The sequence below is a fragment of the Myotis nattereri genome, assembly GCF_964212035.1.
Source record: "Myotis nattereri genome assembly, chromosome: 10".
NCBI lineage: Eukaryota > Metazoa > Chordata > Mammalia > Chiroptera > Vespertilionidae > Myotis > Myotis nattereri.
Genome location: NC_138085.1, coordinates 68,410,251 through 68,422,299, shown reverse-complemented (window position 1 = coordinate 68,422,299; position 12,049 = coordinate 68,410,251). Strand labels below are relative to the sequence as shown.

The following is a 12,049-nucleotide window of genomic DNA, read 5'->3' as shown; positions in this document are numbered from 1 at the left end:
TGTAGGGAATGAGGTGAGACTCATAAGTGAAGACGAATTAAAGGGAACAGGGGCCCTGTGATGGGAAAGAAGTGCACATATTTGATGGATGTTGAGAAGGGAGGACTTCCAGGACTGGGAGTATGGATGGGCCAGGTGACAGCTGTTAAGGACCACTAACTTGGTGAATGGAGACATTGGAGAGAAGATGATGAGTTATGTTTTGGACATGTTGAGTGTGAGATGTCTGTGGAATATCTATGTGAAAATGTGTAGTAGTAATTTGGAGCACAGCAGAAATCTCTTGCTAGGAAATAGAAATTTGGGAATTGTCACATATGACAGGTTGAAATCATAGAGGAAGAGTGTGTAGAGATAGTAAAAAAGAGGATTTTTAAGACCAAATCTTAAAGCATATCAGTGTTGAAAGGGCAAATAAAGAGTAGATTCTGTAAAGAATGTTAAGATGGAAAGGGCAAAGAAGAACGATCAAAATAGATGAGTGAGATGTCATGGAAACCGAGGGAAGACTGAAATTGTCCATTTGATTTAGCAATGTGGAGACCATTAGTGGCTTCGGGAAGAGTAGTTTCCATAGAAGAGGGGTGGGGAAAGGGAGTGTGTGGAGAAGTGGACAGACAATTCTTTTGGAAAGTTTAATCGTGGAAGGAAATGGAGTTGAGGGGTTTTTATTTTTTAAGCTGGTGGAAACTGCTCATGTGTAAAGGCCAATAGGAAGAATTCATTAGTGATAAAGAGGTTGGCCATAAGCTGAATTTCATCAGAATTTAAAACACCTCTGAAAATGCCTTACCCGGTGTGCCCTTTTATCTTTCGGTATTCTAAATAAATTACATTCCAAACTCCTAATCATTCTGTGTCTTTAGGTTTCACTGTGGTCTTGTTATCCCAGTGAGATGGCAAATTCTGGGAAAGCAAGATTCAAACTCTTCTACTCCCTTATTCAGATTATATTCTCCGCAGATATTATTTTTAGTATTCTCATTTGTTTATTCTTTGAGGAAATGTTTAATTTCCACTGTGTACCAGGCATTATTCTAGGTGCTGAGAATGTAAAGGTTACTAAGCCAAACATATCCTTTTCTCAAGAGTTTATAATCTAGAGAGACAGCTAATAAGCTAGGAATTGAATAGGAAAACGTAATTACAGAATTCGAGAGATACTCAAAGGGCACTGTGAGACAGTAATCCTCAGTGGCTCCTTTATATATTCTTTTCCCGTGAATTCTCTCTATTGTTGGGGGAGAGCACTGCAAGGAACTGGAGAATTAAATGACTTAGGATGGAAAAACAAAGATCGTGAATAGAGACCTTTTTTGCCAACGTGTAGTTGCTTCTTCGTTTACTGTTTCAAAGTCAGTAGAAATATGATGGCTATAATGGTGCTGTGTTTCTGGAAGTTTTGTTGGTTGACTGTGATTTAGCATTTGAGAAACTAACCGATTCTCCACAATTTCTCTTTTCCCTTTCAGTAATTTGCCATCTTCCATGTATGAATGGTGGCCAGTGCAGCTCAAGGGACAAATGCCAGTGCCCTCCAAACTTCACGGGGAAGCTTTGCCAGATTCCAGTCCATGGTGCCAGCGTTCCTAAACTTTATCAGCATTCCCAGCAGTCAGGCAAGGCGCTGGGAACGCATGTCGTCCACTCTACACATACCTTGCCTCTGACGATGACGAGTCAGCAAGGAGTCAAAGGTAAGCTTAAGATTTTGATTTTTCCCATTTCTCAGACCTCTGCTAGCCTGCCAAACCCACAGAAGCCAAGTACCTGCAGATGGCCAGGGCTGGTATTGAAACAGAAAGGAGGATGTGACCTGTGGCTTGAGAAATGACAGTAGGGACAGAATGTGGGCCCAGGTATGTGGCTGAAGTGCTTTCTAGGCCATAGAGATTTGGTATCTAAGAAACAGAAAACAAAAAGGAGTCTATCCTTCTCTGATGACTCATAGCGCCCAGAGCTGATGAATGTGCCTGGCCTGTTCTGGCCGGGCCTGGGGCAGGGAAAGACGAGTTGGAAATTTGGGGTCCTTATAGCATTAATGAGCTAGTGATCACACTGGTCCTGCTGATGAGCACAAGAGTATTTAATAGTTGAAGAGTGCCTGGTTTTAGTTTGAAATGATCACTTAACCTCACTGGGCTTCAGTATATTCTTCTGTAGAGGAAGGTAAACTAGGTCGCTTGGAGCTCAGGAATTCTGTGACTCATTCATTCTTTTAAACCTGGCATCTCTTAGACATGCACAGTTTTTAAAAAAGGGCTCAGAGAGTGTTACTGACTTATTCTTTAAAACCCGAATGTTAGCATCAGAAGATGAAATTGTGTTTGAAAGTGGCAGAAAGTGAGTCTTGTTACAGATATAAAATAGCACACTTCGGTATTTCGTGTGTGTGTCCCAATAAGCACCAACGTATACCCATAATATGTTATTTAAGGGCAAGAGAACTGTGCTCTATGAAATTGTGTTTCCTCTTTTAGTGTAGAAAAGTATATGCCACAACTTTGCAATCGGAACTTAATGAGAAGTTCAAAAGTAATCCAACTTTTGAGTCTTTATTACTATTATTTGATAAAATGTACCTCCCCATAAGCTGCATGAATTTCATACTTTTATGACTCACCTGAAAAAATTATCTTAGTGAATATGTTACTGCGAGAGGTTTTAATTTCTCTTTGTAATTAGTTGATTTTTTAAAACATAAATTCAGATTTAATTTTTGTATTAAATGTATCCTTTTATTCTCACTTATTTTGATGGCTGTGTGGCAAATATATGTATATATTACATTTGTATAGTTTTTCCTATGTATAATACATATGCGTATAAGTATATATGTGAGTGAAATTGACTTTCACGCTGACTCGCATGCTAATTCGTCATGATTAACAAGTCTTGACTCCCAATCTGTTTCAGTGAAATTTCCTCCCAACATAGTCAATATCCACGTGAAGCATCCCCCGGAGGCCTCAGTCCAGATACATCAGGTTTCCAGAATCGATGGCCCAACTGGCCAGAAGGTAAAAGAAGCCCAACCAGGCCAATCCCAGATCTCTTACCAAGGGCTTCCCGTCCAGAAGACCCAGACCGTCCACTCCACGTACTCCCACCAGCAAGTCATTCCTCACATCTATCCTGTGGCTGCGAAGACCCAGCTTGGCCGCTGCTTCCAGGAAACCGTCGGGTCCCAGGTGAGCAACACTGCCCAGCCTGTTTCCGCAGTGCTTTCTAGAAAAGTCTCATTTTCAGAGGAAAGCCAGATGTGGTAAAATGACTTTCTATAGAAGGGCTTGGCCAACTGACCCATGGGCCTGTTTTTGTACATAAAGTTTTATTGGAACGCAGCCACATCCATTCATTTCCATATTGCCTGTCCTGCTTTCAGGCCTTTAACGGTCGAATGGCTCGGTTTCAACCAGATCGTATGATCTGCAAAGCCTAAAATATGGTCGGCAAGGCCCTTTACAGGAAAAGCTTTCCAACCTCTGCTCTGTAAGATAATGTTTAAGTAGCGACCTTCCAGAAACGCTGCTGGACGTCCCTGACTGCCGTTTCTGTTTTCCAGTTAAGTTGATCTGTGTGTAAAACATGTGACAGGCTTGAGATATATTCTGCAAAGGCTTTGAAAATACTCATGCCTTTTTTGTAGTAGTTGCAGGTTAATAGGTGTAGTTGGGTTTGAACCCATCACACAATAATAATTTGTGATCTTTTATTTTCTTTATAAAAACTCATAGCTGGATTGGCAATGACTGAGATGTTTGAAGTGCACTTTAAATAGCACTGGATTTACATATAACTTTAGGCCTATATCTATATCGTAAAGTAGGAGGGAGGCCGATTTTCTTTTAAAACTCATCATTGAAAGTGCTCAATGAAGGCAACAAAAATGTTGGCTCTTTTACCCAAACCACTTGGTGCTGACTGCTTTGGGATTATGTGGTTATGACATAGCTTTGTCCTGTGGTTCTCCTCCTGTCACTTGATCATGATTTCAGCCTCACATGAGAAGAGTAAATGAGGTGAATTTATTATGTTTCTCTTCTTACCTGAATATTTAAAGAATATTGTGTGTGTGAAATATTTGAGGGTAATAAGAATCAATTGTTGTTGCTTTAGAAACCTGGAAAATACTTTTAGGTTCTGGGCAAATCCATGGTAGAGTTATCACCTTTCTCCCAGGGAAAGAAGGCAAAATTGGTTTGTAGACCTGAGTAGAAAGAGCACCATATGGAGTTATACGATCTTGGCTATAACTAGGGGCCCAGACCTTGGTAGCAGGGAACCAGCTTTTTTATCTGTAAGGTGGAGAAAAGAATATTGGGTTTTGTTAAGATTAGACAAGGTAATCTGAGCACTGTTTTGCAAATGTTGTAAAACTATGCAAATGCTAGTTTAGAAGATACTCATCTATCCATAGTCTCAAACTTAATAATAGTCAGTGATTGTTTATGTCATGTAACTTCAGTAAGGCAGGGAAGGCTTGATCTCCCCAAACACAATCTTTGTTGTGTAGTAGTATTTGCCGGTTAATAGGTTAATAGGTGTAGCCCTCAGATACTTGAAATGCCTCCTAAACCTGCCACAGCTTTTGAAGACCACGTTTAAGCAAATACTTTTTGGAAGAAGGAACAGGATTGATTTAAGTTTAGCTTTGAAGTAAAGTCTTGATGGTTGTGCTAAGAGCAGCTTTTTATAGGGGCAGTGGGGCTGAAGATATACTTCATGCACTTCACAAATTGTGCCCTGGACCAGCTTTGGAGAGAGAGGATGAATTTGGTGCCATTTGCATTGTTTAGTCATTTCACCTTAGTTTGGTTATGAGGAAGGAAAAAACAGATCCTTTTAAAATTGTGTGCCCAGTGCCTTTCTCCCGTTTCCAAGTTGGAACACAGATGATAAAAAGCAAGAAAATGAAGTATTCACAAACTTGTTATTCTTGTGTAATATTAGGCCGAAATGTGCTAACTAAAAAAGATTAAAGCATTATTTACTTTTCAGCCTAAGCTGGACCATATAATTAAAATGAATTGGCTAACTGGGGGAGTTACTTAAATAATTCAAACTCAATGGAATACTTCTGCTTTATCTGCATGCCTCTCTGGCATTCGGTCTGAATGATCCAGACAGCGATCTCGAGTCTTAATTCTTTTTGCAGGTGTAGTCACTAATATGAAGCTTCAAAATAAGACCTGGTTTTAGAAAACATTCTTAGTATATATTTGTCTCCTGTTGGTGAGACACGGTGCTGGATGTCTATGATCGCCAGATTAATTAGTGCAATTAGGATGATCCAAATTATAGAAAATAATAATGAACAATCTTGAAAAAAATACATTACTGGTGAATAGTTACTAGTACATAAGAAGTATCCTACAAAGATATTTGAAAACGTTTGTGCTTTCTTGCTATGGTTGGTTTGCATACCCAGCTAGAGGGGGAGGTATAGGTAGATTTCGTATGAATGGTAAAGCCAGGCCCGAGTAGCTCAGTGGTTGAGCATCACCCTATGAACCATGAGATCAAGGTTTGATTCCTGGTCAGGACACATGCCTGGGTTTCAGGCTCAATCCCTAAAAGGGGGTGTGCAGGAGGCAGCCGAGCAATGATTCTCTTTCATCATTGATATTTCTATCACTCTCTCTCTCTCTCCCTTACTTTCTGAAACCAATTAAAATATATATTAAAAAAGGATGTTCTAAAATGAATGGTAAAAACAGCTGCATAAATGCTCACTAGTGCCTTGCTCATGGCAATAGTCTTATTAGCTGCAGATTTCAACTATTGAGACTTATAATGCCATGGAGTTATCAGTAAGCATCTATGTTTGTGTGCTACAATAAGAGGGCATATACAAAACAAAATTTGGCAGAAATGGGCCTTGTTTCTGTGGCATATTCTAATAATTAGGCAGAAAGCTTGGGGTTGAGAACTCAGCATGAACTGTGATTAATGTATTTACTAGTAAGTTCTGGGAAGCTTCATAGAATAGAGTTTCAAAAATTGCTTGGGTGGTGGAGGAAAATGGGCAATTGGTTAGGAAGCCAAAGTCACAGAGAAAAGGGGGAGGATAATTAAACAGAGGAAAGAGAATTTGGCAAGAAATGGGTGAGGAAGAAGTATCAGAGAGACTGGAGATGTGAACTGGCTCAGGATTCCTGGCAGATGTTTGCACAGCATGGAGCCTCGTAAACCCGAGGCACAGGGCCATCGAAATGACTTGGTGTCAAGGCAGAATAGTGGGAAGCCCCCTTGATCAAGTGATCAAACTCAGAGTCATTAAAAGTGGGGCAACTGACCTCATGTGCCCCCTGATGTGGTCCAGTATGAACTTTGCATATCACCCTAAAACTAACCTTGCCAAATATGTTTAATCGGAGTCTAACCAAGCCTTTACACCTAACCCCAACTGATAGGGAGTAGTGAGGGTAAAGAAACAAGCTAAAAACATAACCCCTACTCACCCCCATCAGGCAGATTCATAGTATACGATATTATTGCCCAGTTTCTTAAGAAAAATCATACAATGGGGAAAAAGTAGAATGACTTTTCTAGAAAGAAACTAAAGAGTCACAACAACAAAAGCCAACCCATCTCTAGAAGATATTTGGGGAACAATTGGGGAAATTTAGTGTAGACTAGATACTAGATGACATTTTGGAATTATTAATTTTTTAGGTGTGATAATGGTATTAGGGTTTGTAGGACAGTGTTTTTATTTTTGAAAGATAAATGAAAAACTTAGGGTAAAATGCTGTTATGTCTATAATTTGTCTTCAAATGCATTTACACCCAAATATTGTAACATTGTAACAATTGTTTACTCTGAGAAGTGGGTATATAAGGTCATTGTAGTATCAAATATCTCAGCATATTTGAAATTTTCTTATGAGGATAAAAAGGGGGAAACATTAAAATTTTCAAAATGTACAAATATAGGCATACTTCCTTTTATTGTGCTTCATTATATTGTGCTTCCCAGATACTGAATTTTTTATAGATTTAAAGTTTGTGGCAACCCAGCGTTGAGCAAGTCTATTGGCACTGTTTTTCCAACAGACTCAGATGATAGTTAGCATTTTCTTTTAACAATACAGTATTTTAAATTAAGGTACGTATATTTTTAGACTTAATGCTGTTGCACACTTGATAGACAACAGTATAGTGTAAATATAATTTTATGTGTATTGGAAAACCAAAAAATTCATGTGACTCACTATATTGCAATATTTGCTCCATTGTGGAGGTCTGGAACTGAAGCTGCAATATCTCAGAGATATGCCTGTGGAATAATATAATTTTAAGCTGATTTTAAAAGTTGTAACTTTAAAGAGCTAATGAATTTTTAGAAAATAATTTAAAATGTTTCACGTTCTGAATGAATGGGGTGGGTAGGTGGATGTGGAGTAGACATGAGCAGGCCAGGGAAGAGAAGTTGGCCTTCGTCCAATTGTGAAATGATCAGGGTCTAATCTAGGAGAAAAGTTGAAAATAAAGAGATGACAATAAGGGCTTTTGCAAAGAATCAAGCATCAGGATTTGATTATGGGCTGCTGCGAAGAAAAAGATGGTGATGAGTAGGACTATTCTGAATTCCCTTGCTTCAGAAATCAGATAAATGCTCGCTATGATTGATTAACTGGCCCTTGGGGGAGGGTTGTGAGATGAAGATGAGTAGCTACATCTTGTTTTAAGCAGCCTCATTCTTGAATGACATTAAGAACGGTGTATTCTTGGATATCAATTGGGAAATCCAAAGCTGTGTTAGAGATGGAGTGAAAGAGGATCAATGGAGAAAAATTCAGTGGTTAGTGAATAGATCTAGTGATGATAGATTCATGAGAACAGAGGACATTTCTTTGGCATGTATATAAAGAGAAAAGAACAGGAATAATGGAATCAGAAACAACTATAATGTTTCCCACCTTGACAGTGTCAAGATATGGGTGGAAGGGACCCTTCCTATTGTGGAAAGCGATGTTCGATCTCTCAGTGTCCTAATAATAATTTCTGAGTCTTAACATCATATAAAGTATTGATTTTTATGTGCATTGGGCTAGGTACAGACATCATTTAATTTCCTTGAAAGTATTAAAAGAATAGAAATTAATCCAATAAATATATGGGGTGGCTTGGAGGAGGAATTGGATTCTTGAATGTAAATCAAGTTTCGAGTACTTGACAAGTCATAGCTTTGACAGAGTTAGGTACCTGACTTCCTGCAGTAGACAGGGTGCACCATGTATATTTGAAAACATGTTGGAGAGTTTGCTCACTGTATAGATCAAGTTAGAATTACATCTCCAGTGGTTACAATTACCAGCTACTTTCAAGATAATCTCATGTTTACATGTGCTTAAAACGTGAACATTTCTATGCTAGTGTTCCTCTATAAGAAGAGGCCAAATTTCAGAAAATACCCCTGTGATCTACTTTTGTTCCACAGGGACATTGAATGTATGTACCTTTCCCATTGTGCAAGGGCACCCTTTGCTTTCCATTGTGACCTTTGCTTTCAATTTGAAACTTACTTGGCATGTGAGTTTTTGGTTGTTTCCAACATGTTTTATTTATTGCCTAATTGCTGGAAATAAATATTTATAGTTACTTAATGATGCCAGATGGTATGAAAAGACCTTGTCTTGTCTGTGGAGAGTTCAAAATCATGATGTAGGGTTCAAGGTTCAGCTTCCACGCTGGGGTCTGCCATTGCCTGGGTGTGCAATCCTCTGCTCTTTGTTAAAGGGGGGAATGTGCTCCTTCATTAGACACAGGCATTGTAGGATGAGAAAAAAACTCTTCAGGATCTTATTGCAAATGCCAGAAGATCAGAAAAGTCCACAGAGTCACACCCGAGTTAACTAAGAAGAACGAAAATGCTGGAAAAGCTGGAGTAAAGATAAACGGAATAAAAGATATTTCTAGTACAGTGTCCTTACACAGATAAAGATGATCAAATAATATCCAAACCAACTCTTATAGTTTACAACCATAGAATCTCCCTTAACAGTAAAAAAACAAAAAACCCCAAACAAAAAAACACCCACAAGAAACAAACTAAGATTAAATTCTTTAAGATGTATTCTACAGAAGACAATAATGTTTATGGAATAGGAAGAGAGGATCAGTACTTGATGTAAAATTGTTGGAAAAGCCTTTTTTCCCCTTTAATTATTGGTCATATAAATAATAAGACCTGGGGCAAAACCGAGTTAAAGTGGCACGAGAATTGTTTGGGATCCCCTTAGAACTTTCAGAAGTTGTTCCAACAGCTCTTTTTGGACAGGAAAAATGGAAACAGAATGGGCTATTGGAGAAAAAGATTATTTAATTGGAGATAGGTCTCTTGGCAGATAAATTCAATAGCATCATCAAACTCTAAACCTTAGCACTGGAACACACACACACATACACGCACACATGCACACATAAACACACACTTCTAAAGGGCCAAACAGATGCACTTAGCTTTTATTTAAGAAAATGTTTTTTTTTAATAAGCATCGTAGAGAAATTAACAGGAAAGTGTGAGTTCATTGAAGTGGAAAGTATCCTAATTACATGGCTGAAAGTACTTTAAAAAAAAACTCGATACTCTGTCACAAGACTTTGAAGAAAAATATTTCTTGGTTTTCCCCACACATGAGCCAGTGAGGAAGGAGGGGGAACAGGTGCCGTGCCTGTCAGTTCCCTACGGCAGGGAGAATACAGGTGGATGAGTAGGTACAGACATAGATACAGAGATGGGCTGAAGATGTTCAAAATCTCTGCTCAGGATGGAAAGCGAATTTAGTAGCCTACCAAGGGAGTTGGAATAATCAGTTCTGCTTGGAGACCTAATGTTTAATTTCCAGAGGATTCCCTCTGCTCTGACTGGAGGAGTATAACTGAGGGGCAGCCTAGAGCACTGGTGAAATAATAGTTTTCTTCTGACAGGGATAATGCCAGACTCATGTCACATTGGTTCTTTCCCTAGATTGAGACCAAAAACGACACCCACTAACATAGATGAGAAGTCTAATGAAAGAGTAACTATCAAACACTTACCAGAGACTCTTAGCCTGTCATGTATGTGTTATATGTATTATTCTTGATGTCGGAAGGAGAACTGGGTCAGCAGGTATGTATGTTGCCCATTTCCGCAGCTCACGTGCCCTTAGGGCAAGCCCTCCCAGGTGAACTTCACCTTGCTGAGGTGCTGTTGGCAGGGCGTAAGGCAGGCAGGGCGGGAGCCACCAGATGTCTGCCTTCTCCACGAGCAGAGAGACATGTTGGGGCGCGCTGACTGCATTTACTGATGTTTGGTCTTCTTCAGGTGGAATACGTCATTAACACCAGGCCCTTCCTATGCTTTTCTTCAGTGTCCCACTCAAACACTGCTTTGGCACAATCCAAGAGGCATTTAATTGAGTGTGAGTGAGTCTGGTTGTCTCCAGTGGCTCTGCAGGGGCCATCCTTGCCAACCCTTACCTGTGTCCACAGCAGAGGTATCGCGGAAGGTACGCACACCTCCGTGAGAGGTGCCCGGAGCCACAGTATTGCCAATCCTGCTCCTCCAAGCCCTGCCAGCTTCAAGCAGGGACTTCTTTCCTGGAGTTGAAAAGATGGTGTAGATGAGGATTGGATCCAAAGGGGAAGCTGCTGTCTGTGAAAGGGAACATGTCTGCGTGTCCCTGGGCTCATGCCAAGTGGCAGGGAGGATGGCTAGCTTTATTTGGATGGAGAATATGGGACTGAACTGTTAGGATCATCAAAATACAGATTCTTAGAACTGAAGTAGAGGACTTCAGAGAATGGGTGATGACCCAGACATTACCTTTCCTCCTGCCCAATATCCAGTCTTTACCCAGACCAATATCTTTGGACACCAGAGTCCAGTGTTCACTGAGCCTGACTTGTTTCATAGACGAGCAAGTCCATGCTTCTTTGGTTCTTCCCACGCCCATCCTCTCAGAAGGTTTGCATTTTATTGGCAATGAAAATGCCTTTATCATGACATGGGATATCCAATTTCTGTGTTTTATACCTCTAGGGCTCACTATAATAACACACCAATTAATACTTAGACTCTTGCTTGTGCAGAATAGGCATTGAAAATAATTATGGGGCAGTGTGTTACAGAGCGGAAGTTACATCACTTCTGATATTGGCAAAGTGGTAAGATCTTGTGGTCGTTACATTGGAAGATGATAGTGTTGAGCATGTTGGAAGTAGTTTTAAGAGACCATGGCTTAAATTGATGGTTGATTTAGGCTCTGTAAATTACAAAAATGTTTAAAGAGTCACAGCTGGTATTTCTAGGGTCTGATGTTGTTTCTTGGCATTGTCTACATGATACTTTGGAATTGAAATTTGTTCAGATGAAGTGGAATCATCTGTTTTACTAAAATAAATAAATAAATAAATAAACCACCCCCAAACCGGAAAAAAAACAACCCAAAAAGCCAGCCCTTTGCAATCTGATCCATAAAGTTACAGTGAAAAAGGCAACATGGCCCTATGTTGAGCGACAACAGAGTAATTGTCCTACTCCCCCCTGCACCTTCCGTGCCACCGTGATAGTCCTGTTTTTGTTTTCTTTCCCATCCTTCCATATTTTTCTTCTCTTGCCCTCCTTTTGTTTGTAAGAGATTTATATGTAAAACTAGAAGCCCAGCTCGAGAAATAGTATGGCCCCGCTCACCCATGCACGCCCCACTCACCTGCTCACTGCCCCGCCCACCCGCACGCGCCTCGCCACACCCATCTGCCCGCCACCCTGTCCTCCAGCCACCAGCCTTGCTGCGATCAGAGCCTGTGGGCCACACTGTGTGAACCGAAATTGTGCGAGACCCCAGACCCAGACCCACCGCGCCAGTGAGATCCATCAATGCACCTCCTGGTGACTGGTTGTTTGGTCGTTACGGCATTACAGCGTTGTGGCCACAGGCTTTTTATATATATAAATATAGATTGGAGATTCTCTTTCAACAAGATCTCCCTCTGAGACTCTGCATTTACTCTAGTAACACTGCGGCTGTATTTCAAAATTTCTGTTTCAAAAGAATTG

At 40.1% G+C, this 12,049-nt stretch overlaps 1 protein-coding gene across 2 annotated transcripts in view; it reads left to right on the top strand.

Moving 5' to 3' along the window:
* LTBP1 (latent transforming growth factor beta binding protein 1) overlaps window positions 1-12,049 on the top strand; it is a gene marked incomplete at its 5' end in the record, with an annotated part of 337,472 nt that overhangs the window by 170,034 nt on the left and 155,389 nt on the right. For both annotated transcript variants that reach the window (XM_081101363.1, XM_081101362.1), the window contains 2 exons: window positions 1,473-1,697; window positions 2,917-3,191. In XM_081101363.1, the coding sequence (XP_080957489.1) occupies window positions 1,473-1,697; window positions 2,917-3,191 (500 nt within the window). The remainder of the gene's footprint in view (window positions 1-1,472; window positions 1,698-2,916; window positions 3,192-12,049) is intronic.